Genomic DNA, 26,896 nt, shown 5'->3' with positions numbered 1-26,896 from the left:
AACACGGTAAGCGAGCCCCAGGTTGGCAGAGGAAACGTTACAAGGACACCCTCAAAGCCTCCCTGATAAAGTGCAACATCCCCACCGACACCTGGGAGTCCCTGGCCAAAGACTGCCCTAAGTGGAGGAAGAGCATCCGGGAGGGCGCTGAGCACCTCGAGTCTCATCGCCGAGAGCATGCAGAAATCAAGCGCAGGCAGCGGAAGGAGCAACATAAGAACATACGAAATAGGAGCAGGAGTAGGCCATACGGCCCCTCGAGCCTGCTCCGCCATTTAATACGATCATGACTGATCCGATCCATGGACTCAGCTCCACTTCCCTGCCCGCTCCCCATAACCCCTTATTCCCTTATCGATTAAGAAACTGTCTATCTCTGTCTTAAATTTATTCAATGTCCCAGCTTCCACAGCTCTCTGAGGCAGCGGATTCCACAGATTTACAACCCTCTGAGAGAAGAAATTCCTCCTCATCTCAGTTTTAAATGGGCGGCCCCTTATTCTAAGACCATGCCCTCTAGTTCTAGTCTCCCCCATCAGTGGAAACATCCTCTCTGCATCCACCTTGTCAAGCCCCCTCATAATCTTATACGTTTCGATAAGATCACCTCTCATTCTTCTGAATTCCAATGAGTAGAGGCCCAACCTACTCAACCTTTCCTCATAAGTCAACCCCCTCATCTCCGGAATCAACCGAGTGAACCTTCTCTGAACTGCCTCCAAAGCAAATATATCCTTTTGCAAATATGGAAACCAAAACTGCACGCAGTATTCCAGGTGTGGCCTCACCAATACCCTGTATAACTGTAGCAAGACTTCCCTGCTTTTATACTCCATCCCCTTTGCAATAAAGGCCAAGATTCCATTGGCCGAACTGATCACTTGCTGAGTGCACGACAACCCAGGCCCCCACCCACCCGTCCCTCCAACCACCGTCTGCCCCACCTGTGACGGAGGCTGTAGGTCCCGCCTTGGTCTCATCAGTCACCGGAGAACTCGTATTAGTGCAGAAGCAAATCATCCTCGACTCCAGGGGGGCTGTCTAACAAGCCCCCCACCCAGCATCGCTTCCCCCTCAGCGGTGCCGCTGGAATCAGCTCTGCACCACCCTCGTGATGCCGCACAGCTTCGGGGCTCTGAGTTCCGAGTCCCTCCCTCCCACACACGGCCGCTCCTTTCTATCCCTCGGTACAAACCAGACATACCTTTTAAATCACATCCCTCTCTCCACGCAACCATGGGCCGGCCTGAGAATCAGTAGCAGGCTGACGTTGTCCAGTAGCTCCCTCTCTGCCATGGATTATTTTCACTTGTTGTGGATGTTGGTACTTCAACAGATAGAGAGGTCCAGCTTAGGGAGAGGAGCGAGCGCCATTGAATGTTTTCAGTGGGAGAGCTCATTGTCACAGCCAAAGCCGGTTGTAAAAGCTACCCCTCCCGTCCCTCTGTCTCTCCAGTCTGCGCATGGCTTTCTACCTCCTTTCAGGTCCGATGTGTTGCTGGAAAACTACAACAACAACTTCTAATTACGTAGCGCATTTAATTTGGTAAAACGTCCCAAGGCGGTATTATAAAACAAACCAAATATATCTGACACCAAGCCACATAAGGAGAAATTAGCGCAGGTGACCAAAGCTTGGTCAAAGAGGTCGGTTTTAAGGAGCGTCTTGAAGGAGGAAAGTGAGGTAGAGAGGTTTAGGGAGGGAGTTCCAGAGCTTGGGGCCCAGGCAACAGAAGGCACGGCCACCGATGGTGGAGCGATTATAATCAGGGATGGTCAGGAGGGCAGAATTAGAGGAGTGCAGACATCTCGGGGGGTTGTGGGGCTGGAGGAGATTACAGAGATAGGGAGGGGGGTGAGGGCCATGGAGGGATTTGTAAACAAGGATGAGAATTTTGAAAGCGAGACGTTGCTTAACTGGGAGCTAATGTAGGTCAGCGAGCACAGGGGATGATGAGTGAGCGGGACTGGGTGTGAGTTAGGACACGGGGCAGCGAGCACAGGGGGTGATGAGTGGGCGGGACTGGGTGCAAGTTAGGACACGGGTCAGTGAGCACAGGGGGTGATGAGTGAGCGGGACTGGGTGTGAGTTAGGACACGGGGCAGTGAGCACAGGGGGTGATGGGTGAGTGGGACTGGGTGTGAGTTAGGACACGGGGCAGTGAGCACAGGGGGTGATGAGTGAGCGGGACTCAGTGTGAGTTAGGACACGGGTCAGCGAGCACAGGGGGTAATGGGTGAGCGGGACTGGGTGCGAGTTAGGACATGGGGCAGTGAGCACAGGGGGTGATGAGTGAGCGGGACTGGGTGTGAGTTAGGACACGGGTCAGCGAGCACAGGGGGTAATGGGTGAGCGGGACTGGGTGCGAGTTAGGACATGGGGCAGTGAGCACAGGGGGTGATGAGTGAGCGGGACTGGGTGTGAGTTAGGACAGGGGGCAGCGAGCACAGGGGGTGATGAGTGAGCGGGACCGGGTGCGAGTTAGGACACGGGGCACAGGGGGTGATGAGTGAGCGGGACTGGGTGCGAGTTAGGACACGGGGCACAGGGGGTGATGAGTGAGCGGGACTGGGTGCGAGTTAGGACACGGGGCAGCGAGCACAGGGGGTGATGGGTGAGCGGGACTGGGTGTGAGTTAGGACACGGGGCAGTGAGCACAGGGGGTGATGGGTGAGTGGGACTGGGTGTGAGTTAGGACACGGGGCAGTGAGCACAGGGGGTGATGAGTGAGCGGGACTGGGTGTGAGTTAGGACAGGGGGCAGCGAGCACAGGGGGTGATGAGTGAGCGGGACCGGGTGCGAGTTAGGACACGGGGCACAGGGGGTGATGAGTGAGCGGGACTGGGTGCGAGTTAGGACACGGGGCACAGGGGGTGATGAGTGAGCGGGACTGGGTGCGAGTTAGGACACGGGGCAGCGAGCACAGGGGGTGATGGGTGAGCGGGACTGGGTGTGAGTTAGGACACGGGGCAGCGAGCACAGGGGGTGATGGGTGAGTGGGACTCGGTGTGAGTTAGGACACGGGGCAGTGAGCACAGGGGGTGATGGGTGAGTGGGACTGGGTGTGAGTTAGGACACGGGGCAGTGAGCACAGGGGGTGATGGGTGAGTGGGACTGGGTGTGAGTTAGGACACGGGGCAGTGAGCACAGGGGGTGATGGGTGAGCGGGACTGGGTGTGAGTTTGGACACGGGTCAGCGAGCACAGGGGGTGATGAGTGAGCGGGACTGGGTGTGAGTTAGGACACGGGGTCAGTGAGCACAGGGGGTGATGAGTGAGTGGGACTGGGTGTGAGTTAGGACAGGGGGCAGCACAGGGGGTGATGGGTGAGTGGGACTCGGTGTGAGTTAGGACACGGGGCAGTGAGCACAGGGGGTGATGGGTGAGTGGGACTCGGTGTGAGTTAGGACACGAGGCAGTGAGCACAGGGGGTGATGAGTGAGCGGGACTGGGTGTGAGTTAGGACACGGGTCAGCGAGCACAGGGGGTGATGGGTGAGCGGGACTGGGTGTGAGTTAGGACACGGGGCAGTGAGCACAGGGGGTGATGGGTGAGCGGGACTGGGTGTGAGTTAGGACACGGGGCAGTGAGCACAGGGGGTGATGGGTGAGCGGGACTCGGTGTGAGTTAGGACACGGGGCAGCGAGCACAGGGGGTGATGAGTGAGCGAGACTGGGTGTGAGTTAGGACACGGGGCAGTGAGCACAGGGGGTGATGAGTGAGCGGGACTGGGTGTGAGTTAGGACATGGGTCAGCGAGCACAGAGGGTGTGATGAGTGAGCGGGACTGGGTGTGAGTTAGGACACGGGTCAGCGAGCACAGAGGGTGATGGGTGAGCGGGACTGGGTGTGAGTTAGGACACGGGGCAGTGAGCACAGGGGGTGATGGGTGAGCGGGACTGGGTGTGAGTTAGGACACGGGGCAGTGAGCACAGGGGGTGATGAGTGAGCGGGACTCGGTGTGAGTTCGGACACGGGGCAGCGAGCACAGGGGGTGATGAGTGAGCGGGACTGGGTGTGAGTTAGGACACGGGGCAGTGAGCACAGGGGGTGATGAGTGAGCGGGACTGGGTGTGAGTTAGGACAGGGGGCAGCACAGGGGGTGATGGGTGAGTGGGACTGGGTGTGAGTTAGGACAGGGGGCAGCACAGTGTTGGATGACCTAAAGTTTATGTTGGCTGGAAGATGGGAGCCCAGGAGTGGGTTGGAATCGTCACTCTAGAGATAACAATGGCATGGACGAGGGTTTCAGTCTCAGATGAGCTGAGGCAGGGGCGGACTTTGACTATGTTACAGAGGTAGAAATACAGAGGTATTAATGATGGTGTGGACATGGGGTCGGAAGCTCAACTCGGGATCAAATACCACAGCAAGGTTGCGAACAGTCTGGTTCAGCGTCAGACAATTGCTGGAGAGAGGGATGGAGTTGGTGGCTGGGGAACCCAGTTCATAGTGGGGAACCGAAGCCGGTGGATAAGTTCCAACTGTGATGCTTCCCATGGCTGAACAGTCAGCACAGCTCTCACTGTCCTGGCTCGCACATGAAGGAGGGGGCGGAGTACCGGAGAGCTGGAGAACCGTATCCCAGCAAGATTCAGTAACTTCGAGAGTGGTGGTGTGTGGGTGCCGGGTGAGATGAGGGGAAAGTGGGGGCAAACCCCTAAAATGTGACTCTGGTTAATGAGGTTCCTGTGCGGGGCGTGGATGCCGGTTTTAATGGGTTCGTGTGCTGGGAAAGGACCTGACACTGTGCTTGGCTCAAAGTTTTTTGGTGTCACTCGTTCTGAAAAGGAAAGTGTTCTATTTGACCAACATTCTCATCATTCATCTTGATGGGCACTTTACAAAAACAAGCCTTGTTAAATCAGAGCTTTTGCTGTGAAGGTTTTGCTAATTGGGCCTGGGAGATAGCTGGCATGTAATTCCAAAAACTGCATACGTTTAACCCAAATAGTCGGAATTGGGAGAGAATGTGTCAGCATGTGATTCTCGGAGCGGGTCAGCTGCTTTACATGGAGCACATCGCATGCTTCCCTCTCTCCCCTCCCTCACCCTCCCATCCCAGGGGTCATCGATGGCTGAGGTTTATATTCGTTCCTGGGATGTGGGCGTCGCTGGCCAGGCCGGCATTTATTGCCCATCCCTAATTGCCCCTTGAGAAGGTGGTGGTGAGCCGCCTTCTTGAACCGCTGCAGTCCGTGTGGTGAAGGTGCTCCCACAGTGCTGTTAGGGAGGTGTTTGAGTTCTTGATCAGGCCAACATCCCCAGCATCGAAGCACTGACCACACTCGAGCAGCTCCGCTGGGCAGGCCACATTGTTCGCATGCCCGACGCGAGACTCCCAAAGCAAGCGCTCTACTCAGAACTCCTACACGGCAAGTGAGCCCCAGGTGGGCAGAGGAAACGTTACAAGGACACCCTCAAAGCCTCTCTGACACCTGGGAGTCCCTGGCCAAAGACCGCCCTAAGTGGAGGAAGAGCATCCGGGAGGGCGCTGAGCACCTCGAGTCTCATCGCCGAGAGCATGCAGTAACCAAGCGCAGGCAGCGGAAGGAGCGTGCGGCAAACCAGTCCCACCCTCCCCTTCCCTCAACGTCCGTCTGTCCCACCTGAGACTGTAATTCCCGTATTGGACTGTTCAGTCACCTGACAACTCACTGTTAGAGTGGAAGCAAATCTTTCTCGACTCTGTGGGACTGTCTATGATGATGTTAGGGAGGGAGTTCCAGGATTGTGACCCAGCGGCGATGAAGGAACGGCCGATATATTTCCCAGTCAGGATGGTGTGTGACTGGGAGGGGAACGTGGAGGTGGTGGTGTTCCCATGGGCCTGCTGCCCTTGTCCTTCTAGGGGGTAGAGGTCGCGGGTTTGGGAGGTGCTGCCGAAGAAGCCTTGGCGAGTTGCTGCAGTGCATCTTGTAGATGGTACACACTGCAGCCACGGTGCGCCGGTGGTGGAGGGAGTGAGTGTTGAAGGTGGTGGAGGGAGTGAGTGTTGAGGGTGGAGGGAGTGAGTGCTGAAGGTGGGGGAGGGAGTGAGTGTTGAGGGTGGTGGAGGGAGTGAGCGTTGAAGGTGGGGGAGGGAGTGAGTGCTGAAGGTGGTGGAGGGAGTGAGTGTTGAGGGTGGTGGAGGGAGTGAGTGTTGAGGGTGGTGGAGGGAGTGAGTGTTGAGGGTGGTGGAGGGAGTGAGTGTTGAGGGTGGTGGAGGGAGTGAATGTTGAGGGTGGTGGAGGGAGTGAGTGTTGAAGGTGGTGGAGGGAGTGAGTGTTGAGGGTGGTGGAGGGAGTGAGTGTTGAGGGTGGTGGAGGGAGTGAGTGTTGAGGGTGGTGGAGGGAGTGAATGTTGAGGGTGGTGGAGGGAGTGAGTGTTGAAGGTGGTGGAGGGAGTGAGTGTTGAGGGTGGTGGAGGGAGTGAGTGTTGAAGGTGGTGGAGGGAGTGAGTGTTGAAGGTGGTGGAGGGAGTGAGTGTTGAAGGTGGTGGATGGGGTGAGTGTTGAAGGTGGTGGAGGGAGTGAGTGTTGAGGGTGGTGGAGGGAGTGAGTGTTGAGGGTGGTGGAGGGAGTGAGTGTTGAAGGTGGTGGAGGGAGTGAGTGTTGAGGGTGGTGGAGGGAGTGAGTGTTGAGGGTGGTGGAGGGAGTGAGTGTTGAAGGTGGGGGAGGGAGTGAGTGTTGAGGGTGGTGGAGGGAGTGAGTGTTGAGGGTGGTGGAGGGAGTGAGTGTTGAGGGTGGTGGAGGGAGTGAGTGTTGAGGGTGGTGGAGGGAGTGAGTGTTGAGGGTGGGGGAGGGAGTGAGTGTTGAGGGTGGTGGAGGGAGTGAATGTTGAGGGTGGTGGAGGGAGTGAGTGTTGAAGGTGGTGGAGGGAGTGAGTGTTGAGGGTGGTGGAGGGAGTGAGTGTTGAAGGTGGGGGAGGGAGTGAGTGTTGAGGGTGGTGGAGGGAGTGAGTGTTGAGGGTGGTGGAGGGAGTGAGTGTTGAGGGTGGTGGAGGGAGTGAGTGTTGAGGGTGGGGGATGGGGGGCCGATCAAGCGGCTGCTTTGTCCTGGATGGTGTCGAGCTTCTCGAGTGTTGTTGGAGCTGCACCATCCAGGCAAGTGGGGAGTGTTCCATCACACTCCTGACTTGTGCCTTGTCGATGGTGGAAAGGCTTTGGGGAGTCAGGAGGTGAGACACTCACCACAGATACCCAGCCTCTGACCCGCTCTTGTAGCCACAGTATTTATGTGGCTGGTCCAGTTAAGTCTCTGATGAGATTAACTAACACTGGGGATGGAACCTTGGTTAGACCACATTTGGAGCGCTGTGCCCAGTTCTGGTCACCATACTGTAAAAGAGTTCGGTGGGGAGAGGTGGTGACGTGGCTCATGTGGAACATAAACAGTAGCAGGGACCCGTGGGTCTGAATGGCCTGTACATTCTACGTAACCCGATCATACACAGGCACTGGAGAAGCTGCAAGCAAAGAATTACAAAAGTGAGACCAGAACTGAGAGGTTATAACTCCCAGGGAAGATTGAACAGTCTGCAACTTCTGTTTCTAGAAAAGAGGCAGCTGATTAAAAGGCCGAATGGAGGTCTTCAAGATTCTGAAAGGGTTGGATAGGGTAGACGTAGAGAAGATGTTTCCACATGTGGGGCCATCAATATAAGACAGTCACTGATAAATCCAATGGGGAAGGAACTTCGTTATCCAGAGAGTGGTGAGAATGTGGAACTCGCTGCCATGGGGGGGTTTGAAGCAAATACCTGTATAACAACAACAACTTATATTTATATAGCGTCTTTAACGTAGTGAAACGTCCCAGGGCGCTTCACAGGAGCATTATGGGATAAAAAAAATTGGCACCAAGCCACATAAATAGAAATTAATGCAGGTGAGGTCAAAGAGGTCGGTTTTAAGGAGCATCTTGAAGGAGGAAAGAGAGGTAGAGAGGTGGAGAGGTTTAGGGAGGGAGTTCCAGAGCTTGGGGCCCAGGCAACAGAAGGCACGGCCACCGATGGTGGAGCGATTATAATCAGGGATGCTCAGGAGGGCAGAATTAGAGGAGTGCAGAGATCTCGGGGGGTTGTGGGGCTGGAGGGGATTACAGAGATAGGGAGGGGCGAGGGCCATGGAGGGATTTGAAAACAAGGATGAGAATTTTGAAATCGAGGCGTTGCTTAACTGGAAGCCAATGTAGGTTAGCGCGCACAGCGGGTGATGGGTGAGTGGGACTCAGTGCGAGTTAGGACACGGGCTGCCGAGTGTTGGATCACCTCTAGTTTACGTAGGGTAGGGTGTGGGAGGCCGGCCAGGAGTGTGCTGGAACAGTCAAGTGTGGAGGTAACAAAGGCATGGATGAGGGTTTCAGCAGCGGATGAGCTGAGGCAGGGTGGAGACGGGCGATGTTACGGAGGGGGAAATAGGCGGTCTGAGTTATGCTGTGGATATGTGGGCGGGAGCTCATTTCAGGGTTAAATATGGCACCAAGGTTGCGAACAGTCTGGTTCAGCCTCGGACAGAAGCTGAGGAGAGGGATGGAGTCAGTGGGTAGGAAATGGAGTTTGTGGCAGGGACTGAAAACAATGGCTTCAGGCTTCCCAGTAGCAGAGATGCATTTCAGGGGAGGCTGGATAAACACATGAGGGAGAAAGGGATAGAAGGATGTGGTGATGGGGGGAGACGGAGAGGCTGGGAGGGGGCTGGTGTGGAGCAGTAACCCCGGCACGGGACGGTGGGCCCAATGGTCTGTGAGCTGTGAGTACCTTGCAATACTGCTCAGTACGGCTCAGTCCTACATCGGCTGGAGTATTTACCCATCAAAGGGCATGTGCTGATGGAGCTTTCCTCAGATTCTCCCACAGGCTCATTCCACACCCCTTCAAAAGACAAGTGCAGGTTCTTTGGTTTGGTGCCGATCGGTTTTAGTCTCAGGTTCTTTACTCTCTCCGGCCGTTTGTTTGCCTCATGTTAACGTTTGGTTTCTCCTTCCCTTCTCCCACTCCAGGGGCTGTCTTCCATTACCGTGCCGGGAGCGACAGGTACACTCTGGGCTTCGAGGCTGCCGCACGGGCCTGTCGGGAGAGTTCGGCGAGCATCGCCACGCCACAACACCTGCTGGCTGCCTTCCTGGACGGCTTCAATCATTGTGACGCTGGCTGGGTATCTGATCAAACTGTGAGGTGAATAATGGAAAATACACTCACTCACACAGACACTCACACACAGACACACAGACAGACACACACAGACACTCACACACAGACACACAGACAGACACACACAGACACTCACACACAGACACACAGACAGACACACACAGACACTCACATACAGACACACAGACAGACACACACAGACACTCACACACAGACACACAGACAGACACACACAGACACTCACACACAGACACACAGACAGACACACACAGACACTCACACACAGACACACAGACAGACACACACAGACACTCACACACAGACACACAGACAGACACACACAGACACTCACACACAGACACACAGACAGACACACACAGACACTCACACACAGACACACAGACAGACACACACAGACACTCACATACAGACACACAGACAGACACACACAGACACTCACACACAGACACACAGACAGACACACACAGACACTCACACACAGACACACAGACAGACACACACAGACACTCACACACAGACACACAGACAGACACACACAGACACTCACACACAGACACACAGACAGACACACACAGACACTCACACACAGACACACAGACAGACACACACAGACACTCACACACAGACACACAGACAGACACACATAGACACTCACACACAGACACACAGACAGACACACATAGACACACACACAGGCACTCACACATAGACACACAAACACACACACACAAACACAGACACACAGACATAGACACACACACACACACAGACACACATGCTCACACACACACACATAGACACACAGACACACTCACACACACACATAAACACACTCATACACACTCACACACTCACAGACACACGCACTCTCACACTCAGACACACTCACAGACACACACACATGCACACACACGCTCACACACACACATAGACACACACGCTCACTCACATATACAGACACACTCACACACACACACACACGCTCACACACACACACACACACACACTCACACACACACGCGCTCACACACACACATAGACACACACGCTCACGCACACACACGCTCACACACACGCTCACACACGCACACACACACACACTCGCACTCGCACACACACACTCACACACACACTCGCACACACACACTCACACACACACTCGTACTCGCACGCTCACACACACACTCACACACACGCTCACACACACACACACTCACTCACATACTCATTCACACTCACACACACGCTCACTCACACTCACACACACACATAGACACACTCATACACACTCACACACACTCACACACACACACACTCACTCACATACTCATTCACACTCACACACACGCTCACTCACACTCACACTCACACACACACATAGACACACTCATACACACTCATACACACTCATACACACTCACACACACACACACACACACACACACTCACACACACTCACACTCACACTCATATACACACACACACTCACACTCGCATTCGCACGCACACACTCAGACACACACGCACAGACACTCACTCACTCACTTTCACACACACTCACTCATTCACACTCTCTCAAACTCACACACACACACTCACTGTAGATGCAGGGAGGATGTTTCCCCCGGGCTGGGGAGTCTAGAACCGGGGGTCACAGTCTCAGGATAAGGGGTCGGCCATTTAGGACTGAGATAAGGAGAAACTTCTTCACTCAGAGGGTGGTGAATCTTTGGAATTCTCTGCCCCAGAGGGCTGTGGAGGCTCAGTCGTTGAGTATATTTAAGGCTGAGATCGAGAGATTTTTGCCGTGCTGGGGAATCGAGGGATATGGAGATCGGGCAGGATAATGGAGTTGAGGTCTATGATCAGCCATTGAATGGCAGAGCAGGCTCGAAGGGTCGTAGAGCCGAGTCCTGCTCCTATGATGTTTTTATACAGGTGGGGGAGAACTAACCTGATGGGTTCCAGCCCCAAGTTATACGTTCGAGTCTCTGGAGTGGGGCTTGAACTCCCCAAGGCCAGTGCGAGAGTGCTACCCACTGATCCAGGGGGACACATCACAGCAACACCACGGTTAGTCCGCAGTAACTGACAGTAAAAGGCCACCAAGCCTGACGTGCTGTGTACAGAAACGTTTATTGCTCAGCTCCACAACCAGAGATTATTCTTTACCTTTTCATGTCACCGAGTTGATACTTGGTGAAATGATCCGTCCCAGGGAGCAAGAGATGGAGGAAGGAGCTGGCAAATAACTCTCAATCCAGGCCCTAAGTAGCGCCGGCTGAAGGGCACTTGATCAATAAGTGGTGAATTTCTCATTCGGATGAAATAGTCTGGAGTGTAATTACAAACCATGCCTTGTAAACTGAGCAGCACGCGCCCTGGGCAGATTGAGCTGGAGAATCTGAGAGAATCCTGGTCAAGGGAATGTCAAGTGCGTGTGTGTATCTCGCTCTTTCTCTCTAAGTGTCTTCTCTGCTTCCGTGCTCGTTCCTGTAGGCTCTGCTTGATGTATTTGATGGCTTTAAGGATGTAAGAGATCGGAGCAGGAGTCAGGTATCCCCTCGAGCCTGCTCCACCGTTCAATGGGATCACGGCTGACCTATGACCCTTACTTTCCCGCCCGATCCCCATATCCCTCAATTCCCCCAGATTCCAAAAAGTTATCAATCTCAGCCTTGAATATACTCAGAGACTGAGCCTCCACAGCCCTCTGGGGCAGAGAATTCCAAAGATTCACCACCCTCTGAGTGAAGAAATTCCTCCTCATCTCAGTCCTAAATGGCCGACCCCTTATCCTGAGACTGTGACCCCTGGTTCTAGACTCCCCAGCTCGGGGGAAACACCCTCCCTGCATCTACCCTGTCAAGCCCTCTACGAGTTTTATATGTCCTCGACAATGCATTCGCTGGAGGACAGTCCCACTCTCCCGCGCCACACAAACCCTTACTGTTGTGACGATGCAGTGACTGACCGCCTGCAGAGGTTGGTATCCGTGCTCCGCCAAGTGCAGTCTCAAACACCCACCTCCCTCCCTCCCTCGCTTCCCTCCCCAGAAAGAAATCACTATCTGTAACTTCAGCAACCCTTCCGTTAAGTGTCTCAAGCATTGTGTCCTGGCATAAATCGCTCAGCTGTAAAATACTTGCCCTGCCTTCCTGAGCATCAGCAAGGGTAACTCAGCGCTGGGCACCAGCTTCCTATCTAGTAGCACAGTTAATGGGTGGGCAGTGAGCGGCATTAGATGCCAACATTGCACCCACCGAGCTGCCAGAGCTTACCTGCTTCTAATGCGCCTGTGGACAGGGCCACGTCACTTCCCAGGCTGAGTCTCCAGTCCCTCCGCCCCCCTCCCTCCCTCCAAACAGAGTCCGGTACAAATACAGTCGCGGAATGAGTGCCAATTCCCTTTGGGGACTGTGCTGGAGAAACACTTCAAGCGGCCTTGGAGATCCACGGCAATTTGTAAACTTCAATTAAAATCTAAACTTTAGTCACCTTCCTATTTAATAAAACTAATTGGACAGGACAGTAATTTTCCCTCAATACAATCAGTCAAGGGCCGCCTACCCGGAATGCAGCTGGTTTCTGGCCATTGTTTGGATTTTTCTGCATTTCGATTGAATTCTCTGGTCAAAAGCCAATTTGTATTTTTCTCTGTGTCACATCCCTCTGTGTGTTGGTGGTTTGATTTCTGCTCGATCTCCGCCACATGACCCACAATAATCGATCACCAGCTGGACTTTCTGTCTCGGCCTGTCGGCTGGAGACACGGATTGGTTGGGTCTCGCATCCACCGGCCTCGCCAGTGGAACAGAATCTCAGACGTTTACAGCAGAGGAGGAGGCTATTCGGCCCATCGTGTCCGTGCTACCTGGCCTAATCCCACTTCCCAGCTCTCGGTCCGTAGCCCTGTAGGTTACGGCACTTCAGGTGCACATCCAGTGGTGAGTGTTTCTGCCTCTACCACCCTTTCAGGCAGTGAGTTCCAGACCCACACCACCCTCTGGGTGAAGAAATTTCCCCTCAAATCCCCTCTAAACCTCCCCCCAATTACTTTAAATCTGTGCCCGCTGGTTATTGACCCCTCTGCTAAGGGAAACAGGTCCTTCCTATCCACTCTATCCAGACCCCTCATAATTTTACACACCTCAATGAAATCTTCCCTCAGCCTCCTCTGTTCCAAAGAAAACAACCCCAGTCTATCTAATCTTTCCTCATAGCTAAAATTCTCCAGTCCAGGCAAAAGCCTCCTAAATCTCCTCTGCACCCTCTCTAGTGCGATCACATATCGTAGAAGCATCTACATAAGAACGTAAGAACATAAGAACATAAGAAATAGGAGCAGGAGTCGGCCATATGGCCCCTCGAGCCTGCTCTGCCATTGAATACGATCATGACTGATCCGATCATGGACTCAGCTCCACTTCCCCGCCCGCTCCCCATAACCCCTTATTCCCTTATCGGTTAAGAAACTATCTATTACTGTCATAAATTTATTCAATGACCCAGCTTCCACAGCTCTCTGGGGCAGCGAATTCCACAGATTTACAACCCTCTGAGAGAAGAAATTCCTCCTCATCTCAGTTTTAAATGGGCGGCCCCTTATTCTAAGACCATGCCCCCTAGTTCTAGTCTCCCCCATCAGTGGGAACATCCTCTCTGCATCCACCTCATAATCTTATACATTTCGATAAGATCACCTCTCATTCTTCTGAATTCCAATGAGTAGAGGCCCAACCTCCTCAACCTTTCCTCATAAGTCAACCCCCTCATCTCCGGAATCAACCGAGTGAACCTTCTCTGAGCTGCCTCCAAAGCAAGTATATCCTTTCGTAAATATGGAAACCAAAACTGCACGCAGTATTTCAGGTGTGGCCTCACCAATACCCTGTATAACTAGCAAGGCTTCCCTGCTTTTATACTCCATCCCCTTTGCAATAAAGGCCAAGATTCCATTGCCTCCCTGATCACTTGCTGTACCTCTCCGGTTCCTCTCTCTCGAGCTGGTCTGCCTTGTTCCTGCATTGTTAAAGGAGGGAGTGGCAGCCAATTTCTGCACAGCAATATCTTTCCCTTTATCCTTTCTCTCTGTCGCTCTTTCTCCTCTCGCTCTCTATTCATCCTTTTTGCTTCTTTAGCAGTCTCTCCCTTTTTGTTACTTCGTCCCTCTGTCCTTTTCTCATGTACCTGCCTAGCTCCCAGCACCGGCCCAGAAAATATTTTGATGAGAACAGCGGGTGGTTTGCCTTTTGTTAGTCACAGCACCAGTGTGGTGGGGTGTAATGTGCTCACTGGGTTGTAGAACTGTTGATCCAAACTGACCCCCGTCCAGATGGAATTCCTCATTGGCGCCAAGCCCCGAAACCTCCCTCGGGAGCTGGTGCCTCACAACTTGAGCCTCCTCCGGGAAATCCCCTCCGTGCCTTTCAGTTCTGCGCGGAGGGGATTTCTGTACGGGCTGCTCCTGCACACTCTCCACCCTGCCATCCTCATCTGCTGTCCGGACACGCCATGGCGTACCATCTTGCCGTCCGGAGGAGGCAGGGGTCCCCGATGGAGGGCACTCTACGCGGGAGTCCTCCCCTTATTTATTGGGGACTTGGCCTGGAGGGTATTGCCCGCGGCAGTCCCGCGCAATAATTTTTAAAGTCGGTTCACGATCTCCCAGGTCGCCTGCATTTTCTGCGGTCTGGAAGAGTCCGTGTTCCATGTTTATGTGGAGTATGTGGGGTTACAGCCCCTGTTCCATTATTTAAAGGGGCTGCTCCTGAAATTCTGGTTGCACTTCAGTCCCACACTCCTGATCTTTGGGCACCCTGTGCGGAGGGGAGCGGGTCGGTCCGAGGGCCTCCTCGTAGGACTGCTCCTGGGCCTGGCCAAGGGGGCCATCAGCCGGTCCAGGCAGCGGGCGGTCGAGGGGGTCGTTCAGCCTGACTGCCTGCCTCTCTTCCGTGGTTACATCCGAGCCAGGGTGTCCCTGGAGATGGAGCACGCGGTGTCCACCGGTACGCTCGCGGCCTTCCGCGAGAGGTGGGCGCCGGAGGGACTGGAGTGCATCATCACCCCCGGCAACCAAATTTTAATTTGATTCATTAACGTCAAAATTGAATTTGTTTAATTTGTCGGTTTTAGTGCCCCTTTAATAAGAGGGCACAAATTAAAATTCCCCTCCCTCAGCACTGCACTGGGATATCAGCCGGGAGTTTTGTGCTCAAGTCTCTAGAGTGGGCTCCAATCCACGACCTTCGACAGAGGAAATTCTGACTGGAGGAAATTAGAGGGAAAGAAATGATCTCCCAGGGCTTGTCCCTATAAAATGTTTCACCTTTGAAACAAGAGACATCAGCAGAATTATTATAGTATAAAAAGAGGTGGTTTCACAGTTAGAGTAACTCTTTATGTGGGGGAGGTAGAGGTATTCAAAAGATTATTATAAGGTTTCGTGATGTAATGAAATGATCTGACATCTCAAATCCCAAACCTGGTATTAATTTTATGTAATGAGTTATTCTACAGCTATCATTATTTTGAAGTAAATGTTGAGATTGGAGACTGGAAGTAGTTTCGAAGGAGACGTTAAACCGAGGCCCTGTCAGCCCACTCAGGTGGATGTAAAAGATCCCATGGCCACTATTTCGAGGAAGAATATTTATCCCTCAGCCAACACCTAAAAACAGATTCCCTGGTCATTATCTCATTGCTGTCTATGGGAGCTTGCTGTGCACAAGTTGGCTGTCACGTTTCCTACATTACAACAGTGAATTAAAAAAAATTAATTCATTGTATGTGGGCATCGCTGGCAAGGCCGGCATTTATTGCCCATCCCTAATTGCCCCTTGAGAAGGTGGTGGTGAGCCGCCTTCTTGAACCGCTGCAGTCTGTGTGGTGAAGGTGCTCCCACAGTGCTGTTAGGGAGGGAGTTCCAGGATTGTGACCCAGTGACGATGAAGGAACGGCCGATATATTTCCAAGTCGGGATGGTGTGTGACTGGGAGGGGAACGTGGAGGTGGTGGTGTTCCCATGCACCTGCTGCCCATGTCCTTCTAGGCGGTAGAGGTCGCGGGTTTGGGAGGTGCTGCTGAAGAAGCCTTGGCGAGTTGCTGCAGTGCATCTTGTAGATGGTACACACTGCAGCCACGGTGCGCCGGTGGTGGAGGGAGTGAGTGTTGAAGGTGGTGGATGGGGTGCCATGTGAAGCTGAGGATGTATCTAAGCTCCTCTCAGCTGGGGAAAGGTTGACTGGGGGCGTGAGATGAGCACTGCTGGTTAGTGTACAGCAAGGGTCTCACATGGGAACACCACCACCTCCACGTTCCCCTCCCAGTCACACACCATCTTGACTTGGAAATATATCGGCCATTCCTTCATCGTCTCTAGGTCACAATCCTGGAACTCCCTCCCTAACAGCACTGTGGGAGCACCTTCACCACACGGACTGCAGCGGTTCAAGAAGGCGGCTCACCACCACCTTCTAATTACAACAGTGACTACACTCCATAAGTATTTAGTTAGCTGTAAAGCGCTTTGGGACATCCGGTGGTCGTGAAAGGCGCTATATAAATCCAAGTCTTTCCTTCTTTCTTTCCTTCTTTCGGTCTTTCTCAATTAGGGATGAGCAATAAATGACGGCCTTGCCAGCGATGCCCACATCCCATGAACGAATAAATAAAAAAAGGTTGAACCGGGGTGAAAAGGGTCAGATCGAATGATTCAAAGGGGCCTTCTTCATCCAAAGCTACCTTGACATCTTTACATGTAGCACATGTATCTATCGAAGGCACCCAACCAGTGCTCACTAAAGAAGATGGTGATGGGAAGGAAATCTCCTGCCCCAATACCTTTGGGGAATTGGGGTGAAATCTCTGTTCTCGATACATTCCCCTTTTCTCAACTCCCTCAGAAGTCGAAATACCTACGAGAAAGTCTGGAACGTCACGAGTGGTGGACATGATTAGGCTCAACGGTTGGAATGACTATCACGTTGAAAATTAAGTTTGATCAATTGTGTTTGGCAGATACCCAATCAGATCACCGAGGCCTGGCTGCTATGGGGATAAATTTGAAAAACCTGGCATCAGAACCTATGGAGTGCGAGACCCCGGCGAGCTATACGATGTCTACTGTTACATCAAGGAACTCAAAGGCAAGTGGAGGTTTCTGCTCTGTGGAAAGTGGGCGAAATAGCAGGTCCTGAAGGTTGAGTACAAATCAGTTTATTTTGACTCTTTTATGCAGATTGCAACCTCCATTTTCTGTTCAACAGCGCCACTGTGTCTTCATTTGGGGGAGGTGCTGTACAAAGTTGGCAAGAAACCTAATTGAGTTGAGTTACGGGGTCGATAGGGCAGGGCAGGTGGAAGGGGTTGTGCCCATCAGGAGGAAGGCTGGTTGCCATGGACAACTGAAAGACATTTGTCGTTTGTGCTTCCAATGCCCAGTACCTCTTTGCTCAGATGTTGTAAGCCCAATCGAGTCTCCGTCTATGGCCTGTGTCTGGCTCCTGAACCCCACCGATCTGGCCTTTAAAGCCGAATTGAACCTCTTGTGAATCCCAGGGCCTAAGCTGACCATTCTTTGGATGGGCTCGCAAAATGCTGCTGGGCCATAAGTGTGGTGCATGGGGCTCCCTTCCCTGGTTGGGGTGCTCAGCTGCTGTGAAGTGTCCCACACAGTGGCCGGCATTAATTGCCCATCCCTAATTGCCCCTTGAGAAGGTGGTGGTGAGCCGCCTTCTTGAACCGCTGCAGTCCGTGTGGTGAAGGTGCTCCCACAGTGCTGTTCGGGAGGGAGTTCCAGGATTGTGACCCAGCGACGATGAAGGAACGGCCGATATATTTCCAAGTCAAGATGGTGTGTGACTGGGAGGGGAACGTGGAGGTGGTGGTGTTCCCATGCACCTGCTGCCCTTGTCCTTCTAGGCGGTAGAGGTCGCGGGTTTGGGAGGTGCTGCAGAAGAAGCCTTGGCGAGTTGCTGCAGTGCATCTTGTAGATGGTACACACTGCAGTCACGGTGCGCTGGTGGTGAAGGGAGTGAGTGTTGGAGGTGGTGGAGGGAGTGAGTGTTTACAGTGGTGGAGGGAGTGAGTGTTTATGGTGGCGGAGGGAGTGAATGCTGAGGGTGGCGGAGTGAGTGAGTGTTTATGGTGGCGGAGGGAGTGAGTGTTTACAGTGGCGGAGGGAGTGAATACTGAGGGTGGCGGAGGGAGTGAGTGTTTACGATGGCGGAGTGAGTGAGTATTTACGGTGGCTGAGGGAGAGCCATGTGAAGCTGAGGATGTATCTAAGCTCCTCTCCGCTGGGGAAATGTTGACTGGGGGCGTGAGGTGAGCATTGCTGGTTAGTGAACAGTAGTAGTGATGTAGGGGAGGGCATCAAACAGGAAATTAGGCGTGCATGCAATAAAGGTGCAGCAGTTAGCATGGGTGACTTTAATATGCACATAGATTGGGCTAGCCAAACTGGAAGCAATACGGTGGAGGAGGATTTCCTGGAGTGCATAATGGATGGTTTTCTAGACCAATATGTCGAGGAACCAACTAGGGGGGAGGCCATCTTAGACTGGGTGTTGTGTAATGAGAGAGGATTAATTAGCAATCTCGTTGTGCGAGGCCCCTTGGGGAAGAGTGACCATAATATGGTGGAATTTTATATTAGGATGGAGAATGAAACAGTTAATTCAGAGACCATGGTCCAGAACTTAAAGAAGGGTAACTTTGAAGGCATGAGGCGTGAATTGGCTAGGATAAATTGGCGAATGATACTTAAGGGGTTGACTGTGGATGGGCAATGGCAGACATTTAGAGACCGCATGGATGAACTACAACAATTATACATCCCTGCCTAGCGTAAAAATAAAAAAGGGAAGGTGGCTCAACCGTGGCTATCAAGGGAAATCAGGGATAGTATTAAAGCCAAGGAATTGGCATACAAATTGGCCAGAAATAGCAGTGAACCCGGGGACTGGGAGAAATTTAGAACTCAGCAGAGGAGGTCAAAGGGTTTGATTAGGGCAGGGAAAATAGAGTACGAGAGGAAGCTTGCAGGGAACATTAAGACGGACTGAAAAAGTTTCTATACATATGTAAAGAGAAAAAGATTAGTAAAGACAAACGTAGATTCCATGCAGTCAGAATCAGGGGTAGTCATAACAGGGAACAAAGAAATGGCAGACCAATTGAACAAGTACTTTGGTTCGGTATTCACTAAGGAGGGCACAAACAACCTTCCGGATATAAAAGGGGTCAGAGGGTCTAGTAAGAAGGAGGAACTGAGGGAAATCCTTATTAGTCGGGAAATTGTGTTGGGGAAATTGATGGGATTGAAGGCTGATAAATCCCCAGGGCCTGATGGACTGCATCCCAGAGTACTGAAGGAGGTGGCCTTGGAAATAGCGGATGCATTGACAGTCATTTTCCAACATTCCATTGACTTTGGTTCAGTTCCTATCGAGTGGAGGGTAGCCAATGTAACCCCACTTTTTAAAAAAGGAGGGAGAGAGAAAACAGGGAATTATAGACCGGTCAGCCTGACATCGGTAGTGGGTAAAATGATGGAATCAATTATTAAGGATGTCATAGCAGCGCATTTGGAAAGAGGTGACATGATAGGTCCAAGTCAGCATGGATTTGTGAAAGGGAAATCATGCTGGACAAATCTTCTGGAATTTTTTGAGGATGTTTCCAGTAGAGTGGACAAGGGAGAACCAGTTGATGTGGTGTATTTGGACTTTCAGAAGGCGTTCGACAAGGTCCCACACAAGAGATTAATGTGCAAAGTTAAAGCACATGGGATTGGGCGTAGTGTGCTGACGTGGATTGAGAACTGGTTGTCAGACAGGAAGCAAAGAGTAGGAGTAAATGGGTACTTTTCAGAATGGCAGGCAGTGACTAGTGGGGTACCGCAAGGTTCTGTGCTGGGGCCCCAGCTGTTTACATTGTACATTAATGATTTAGACGAGGGGATTAAATGTAGTATCTCCAAATTTGCGATGGCACTAAGTTGGGTGGCAATGTGAGCTGCGAGGAGGATGCTATGAGGCTGCAGAGTGACTTGGATAGGTTAGGTGAGTGGGCAAATGCATGGCAGATGAAGTATAATGTGGATAAATGTGAGGTGATCCACTTTGGTGGTAAAAACAGAGAGACAGACTATTATCTGAATGGTGACAGATTAGGAAAAGGGGAGATGCAACGAGACCTGGGTGTCATGGTACATCAGTCATTGAAGGTTGGCATGCAGGTACAGCAGGCGGTTAAGAAAGCAAATGGCATGTTGGCCTTCATAGCGAGGGGATTTGAGTACAGGAGCAGGGAGGTGTTACTACAGTTGTACAGGGCCTTGGTGAGGCCACACCTGGAGTATTGTGTACAGTTTTGGCCTCCTAACTTGAGGAAGGATATTCTTGCTATTGAGGGAGTGCAGCGAAGGTTCACCAGACTGATTCCCGGAATGGCGGGACTGACATATCAAGAAAGATTGGATCAACTGGGCTTGTATTCACTGGAGTTCAGAAGAATGAGAGGGGATCTCATAGAAACGTTTAGAATTCTGATGGGTTTAGATAGGTTAGATGCAGGAAGAATGTTCCCAATGTTGGGGAAGTCCAGAACCAGGGGTCACAGTCTAAGGATAAGGGGTAAGCCATTTAGGACCGAGATGAGGAGAAACTTCTTCACCCAGAGAGTGGTGAACCTGTGGAATTCTCTACCACAGAAAGTTGTTGAGGCCAATTCCCTAAATATATTCAAAAAGGAGTTAGATGTAGTCCTTACTACTAGGGGGATCAAGGGGTATGGCGAGAAAGCAGGAATGGGGTACTGAAGTTGCATGTTCAGCCATGAACTCATTGAATGGCAGTGCAGGCTAGAAGGGCCAAATGGCCTACTCCTGCACCTATTTTCTATGTCTATGTCTATGTCTAAGGGTCCCACTGGATGAATTAAGATGCAGCACATGAAGTTACTTATCCATAACTATTCGATAATTAGAGGTCTGTTCTGATATATAAGTTTAAATTCAGCCCAGAAAGAAAGACTTGCATTTATATAGCACATTTTATGACCTCAGGATGTCCCAACATGCCTTACAGCCAATGAAGTACTTTTGGAGGGTAGTAACTGTTGTAATATGGGAAACGCAGCAGCCAATTTGTGCACGGCAAGCTCCCGCACACAGCAATGTGATAATGACCGGATAATCTGCTTTTAGAGATGTTGATTGAGAGATAAATTGTGGCCAGGACTCCAGGAATAACACCCACTGCTGTTCATCGAAATAGTGCCCTGGGATCTGTTACATCCACCCGAGAGAGCAGACGCAACCTTCACCGTATAATAAATGTGGGGCCAAGGACTCAGTGAAGCATCTGAAATGTGCCAGAAGGCTATGTGCCTCAGTGCACCCAATTACACAAGGCTGGCACTGCCTGAGAATGACTTTTGTGGCATGAGATAATTTTATTCCAGCCTTGAAACTACAAATCCTGGCCAAATCTTACAAGTGTCGGCTGTGACTCAGTGGGTAACATTCTCGCCTCTGACTGTGAAGGTTATTGATTCAAGTCTTACTCCAAGAGCCTTAAACACAAAATCCAGGCTCTCACTCACAGTGCAGTACTGAGGGAGTGCCGCACTGTCGGAGGGGCAGTACTGAGGGAGTGCCGCACTGTCGGAGGGGCAGTACTGAGGGAGTGCTGCACTGTCGGAGGGGCAGTACTGAGGGAGCGCCGCACTGTCGGAGGGGCAGTTCTGAGGGAGAGCCGCACTGTTGGAGGGGCAGTACTGAGGGAGTGCCGCACTGTCGTAGGGCAGTACTGAGGTAGTGCCGCACTGTCGGAGGGGCAGTACTGAGGGAGCGGCGCACTGTCAGAGGGGCAGTACTGAGGGGGCGTCGCACTGTCGGAGGGGCAGTACGGAGGGAGCGCTGCACTGTCGGAGGGGCAGTACTGAGGGAGCGTCGCACTGTCGGAAGGGCAGTACGGAGGGAGCGCTGCACTGTCGGAGGGGCTGTACTGAGCGAGCGCCGCACTGTCGGAGGGGCAGTACTGAGGGAGCGCCACACTGTTGGAGTGGCAATACTGAGGGAATAGCGCACTGTCAGAGGGGTGGTACTGAGTGAGAGCTGTACTGTCGGAGGGGCAGTACTGAGGGAGTGCCGCACTGTTGGAGGGGCAGTACTGAGAGAGTGCCGCACTGTTGGAGGGGCAGTACTGAGGGAGTGCCGCACTGTCGGAGGGCCAATGCTGAGGGAGCACCGCACTGTCGGAGGGGCAGTACTGAGGGAGCGCCGCACTGTCGGAGGGGCAGTACTGAGGGAGTGCCGAGTGCCGCACTGTCGGAGAGGCAGTACTGAGGGAGCGCCGCACTGTCGGAGGGGCAGTACTGAGGGAGTGCAGCACTGTCGGAGGGGCAGTACTGAGGGAGCGCCGCACTGTTGGAGGGGCAGTACTGAGAGAGTGCCGCACTGTTGGAGGGGCAGTACTGAGGGAGTGCCGCACTGTCGGAGGGCCAATGCTGAGGGAGCACCGCACTGTCGGAGGGGCAGTACTGAGGGAGCGCCGCACTGTCGGAGGGGCAGTACTGAGGGAGTGCCGAGTGCCGCACTGTCGGAGAGGCAGTACTGAGGGAGCGCCGCACTGTCGGAGGGGCAGTACTGAGGGAGTGCAGCACTGTCGGAGGGGCAGTACTGAGGGAGCGCCGCACTGTCGGAGGGCCAATGCTGAGGGAGCACCGCACTGTCGGAGGGGCAGTACTGAGTGAGAGCCGTACTGTCGGAGGGGCAGTACTGAGGGAGTGCCGCACTGTCGGAGGGGCAGTACTGAGGGAGCGCTGCACTGTCGGAGGGCCAATGCTGAGGGAGCACCGCACTGTCAGAGGGGCAGTACTGAGGGAGAGCCGCACTGTTGGAGGGGCAGTACTGAGGGAGCGCCGCACTGTCGGAGGGCCAATGCTGAGGGAGCGCCGCACTGTCGGAGGGGCAGTACTGAGGGAGCGCCACACTGTCGGAGGCGCAGTACTGAGGGAGAGCCGCACTGTCGGAGGGGCAGTACTGAGGGAGTGCCGCATTGTCGGAGGGGCAGTACAGAGGGAGTGCCGCACTGTCAGAGGGGCAGTACTGAGGGAGTGCCGCGCTGTTGGAGGGGCAATACTGAGGGAGTGCTGCACTGTCAGATGGGCAGTACTGAGGGAGTGCCGCACTGTTGGAGGGGCAGTACTGAGGGAGTTAAATGATGAGATGTTAAACCGAGGCCTTATCTGCGCTAAGAAAAGCAGAGGAGTTATCCCCGGTGTCCTGGGGCCAATATTTAAGCCTCACTCAACATAACAAAAACAGATTATCTGGTCATAATCACATTGCTGTTTGTGGGAGCTTGCTGTGCGAAAATTGTTTGCCGTGTTTCCCACATTGCATCAGTTACTACAATTTAAAAGTAGATAATTGGCTGTAAAAGACTTTGGGACAGCCTGAGGTTGTGAAAGGCGCTCTAGAAATGCTAGTCTTTCTGTCTAATACGAAGTTGAATTATGACTAAATGTCGAAATACTCGTTGAGTGGGCTACAGTGTTAGTGTTGTTTGGTGTTGATGTATGGTGAGTGTGATATATTCACAGAGCGCAGCACACACAGCGTCTAACATGGCAGGCAGCTCTCTCGGAAGCCTCTGGAAATCTGCCTGGTTCTGTTTAATGATTAACTGTGCACTTGTAGTACACAATACGTCCACATCCACAGTGTGGAGCTACAAACATTACAAGCTTACAGACATTACACTTCTCCCTCCTTAATGAAGAAGCCATCATAACAAACATCATACATAACTTCCATGTTTATACATAACACAGGATATAAACTTATTTTTTTTCCATATTTACAAATTTAACTTTACCGCTTGCTTTCTGTTTCCAAGAGGATACCTTCGCTCTCGAACAGAACCTTCCAAACCTGGTGTCGATTTCACACTCATTCGAGGCTCATCTTGAGGAACGTTTTCCTCCACGGAATTTCCTTGATTTTCACTTGAACTCACTCTAACTTCAGGCTCTTTGTTTTCCTGACTCGGACTCAGACTTTCATTCTGATTCTCTCCTGGATTTGTTTCCAGTACATTGGATTTAGGATTTGCTACTGGTGTATCAAAACTATCTGATGAGTCAGAAATAATTGAATCATTCCCACCTTCAACTCCTTCCATGTCTCTAGGTAAAATATGATCAAATATGAACAAACCTAACCTGTCCATTATCAAACATCTTTACCAAATATGTGCGAGGACCACATATCTTCACCACTCTTCCTGGTAACCACCTTAACCATTTATGGTGATGGTTCTTCACTCTCACCTTCTGCTTTAATTTCACACTTCTCTCTTTTACTCTACCTCTATCATGATTCTCTTTTTGTCTTAATTGTGTCTCTTCTACGGACTGTGCCAAATTTGGCTTTAACAACGAGAATCTGGTTCGTGGCTGTCGTTTGAGAAACAACTCTGCTGGTGTTCTACCAGTAGTTGTATGAGGAGTATTTTGCTATGTAATCAAAAAATTAGCCAATTTATGATCCAATGACAACTGTCGTTTCCTTGGATTTGGATCTAATGTTTGTTTTATGAGAGCACGTTTTACGATTTGTACAGTGCGCTCTGCTGCACCATTCAAAGCAGGATGGATTGTTTCACACCATTTTTGCTCATGAATTGTGCAAATTCTTCTGAACGAAATTGTGGTCCATTATCCGAAACAATCTCTTCAGGGAGACCAAATGAAGAAAATAATTTTCGTAAAATGTCCAATGTTTTACTTGTTGTTATTTTCCCCATTGGAAACACCTCAACCCACTTTGAATGGCTATCAATCATAATGAACAATTATTGTTCTTCTAACTCAGCAAAATCAATATGCAGCCTTTGCCACACCCTAGGAGGCCATTCCCATGGCTGTAATGGTACTGGTGGTGGTTGCTTGCTTACCGATTGACATGTCGTACACTGACTCACGATGTACTCTATATCTTTATCAAGACCTGGACACCATAAATAACTGCGTGTAAAATTCTTGGTCAAGCACATTCCCAGGTGCTGGTCATGGAGGTCTCCTAATAATTTGGACCTGAATTTATTTGGTATAACCACTCTTGCACCCCACATGATACAATCTTTACCGACTGATAATTCATTCCTACGAATGAAGAATGCATGAATATATTTGTCTGTTACCTGGTTTGGCCATCCATTTGCAATATACTCATACACCTTTGACATCACTGGGTCACGTTTGGTTGCTCTACCATTCTCTTCAGCTGTGACTGGCAGTTCATCAATGTATGAAAAATAAAACACTTCTTCCCTATCGGGTGTAACTTGTGATGGGGAAGACAATCTAGACATTGCATCAGCATTACTGTGATCAGCTGATCATCTGTATTCAATATCATATGTATATGCTGACAAAATCAAAGCCCATCTCTGCATTCGGGTTGCAGCTAATGTTGGAACTGGGGACTTTGGATGGAGGATTATTGTTAGGGGCTTATGATCCGTAACGATGGTAAACTTACGACCATACAAGTATTTGTGAAACTTCTTGACCCCAAAAATTAATGCCAAAGCTTCCCTTTCAATTTGCGCATAATTACTCTCACTGGCACTGAGAGTGCGTGAAGCAAAAGCAATTGGTCTCTCCTCCCCACTACTTAATACATGAGCGATTACTGCCCCAACTCCATATGGAGAGGCATCATATGCTAGCTTAATCTCCTTAGATATGTCATAGTGAACTAACATGGTGCTCTCTACCAATTTGCTTTTACACTCCTTGAATGCTGTATCGCATTCTTTTGACCACTTCCAATGGACCTGTTTTTTCAAAAGTTCATTCAATGGATGTAATACTGTAGCCAAATTTGGTAGGAACTTCCCATAATAGTTCAAAAGACCCAAGAATGAACGAAGTTCAGTGACATTCCTGGAAGTGGGTGCATTTCTGATTGCATCCAGATTTTCCATGGTCAGATGTAAACCATCTTTGTCTACTCTGTACCCTAAGTACTCCACTGAGTTTTTAAATAACTCACACTTACGAGCACACTAGCCGTTTGAGGACTTCATTCAATATGTTATTATGAATTTGCCTATTTGGTGCTGAAATTAGTATGTCATCCAAATAACACATTACCCCTTCAATATCTTGCAAAATCTGGTTCATCATCCCTTGCAATAGGGGCGGAAGACACTCCAAACGGTAGCCTATTAAATTGATATAGGCCTAGATGAGTATTTATAGTCAAACATGACTTGGACTCCTCATCTAGTTCAAGCTGAAGTAGGCATTCGTAAGATCCAGTTTTGAGAAGATCTGACCACCTGTCAGTGTTGTGAACAAATCTTCTATATTCGGCAATGTACTGGGGACATTACCCTCTAGAACCTGGTTTACGGTTATTTTATAATCACCACACAATCTTACCTTACCATCAAACTTAGGTACAACAACAATGGGTGTAGCCCAATTACATCGATCTATCTTACAAATAATGTTCTCAGTCTCTAGTCTTTTGAGTTCTTGCTCAACTTTCTCCTTGAGTGCATATGGTACGGAACGTGGCTTGTAGTAAACCGATCTAGCGTCCTTCTGCATCCTGACACTCGCCTTGAAGCCGAGGATCGGACTGCCCGATTCACAGAACACCTTTGGATACTTCTTGATAACCTCATCCGTTGATGAAAATCTCGATTCCATGCAGAAAAT

General features: G+C 51.2%; 1 protein-coding gene across 1 annotated transcript in view; it reads left to right on the top strand.

The window, feature by feature from the left end:
- ncanb (neurocan b) overlaps positions 1 to 26,896 on the top strand; it is a 237,038-nt gene that overhangs the window by 28,963 nt on the left and 181,179 nt on the right. The window contains exons 3-4 of the mRNA XM_070861067.1: positions 8,980 to 9,154; positions 17,171 to 17,298. Coding sequence (XP_070717168.1) covers positions 8,980 to 9,154; positions 17,171 to 17,298 — 303 coding nt within the window. The remainder of the gene's footprint in view (positions 1 to 8,979; positions 9,155 to 17,170; positions 17,299 to 26,896) is intronic.

Source organism: Pristiophorus japonicus, chromosome 18, assembly GCF_044704955.1.
Source record: "Pristiophorus japonicus isolate sPriJap1 chromosome 18, sPriJap1.hap1, whole genome shotgun sequence".
Lineage (NCBI taxonomy): Eukaryota > Metazoa > Chordata > Chondrichthyes > Pristiophoridae > Pristiophorus > Pristiophorus japonicus.
Note: the sequence above shows the minus strand (reverse complement) of the source record. Positions and strands in the feature narration are given on the sequence as shown.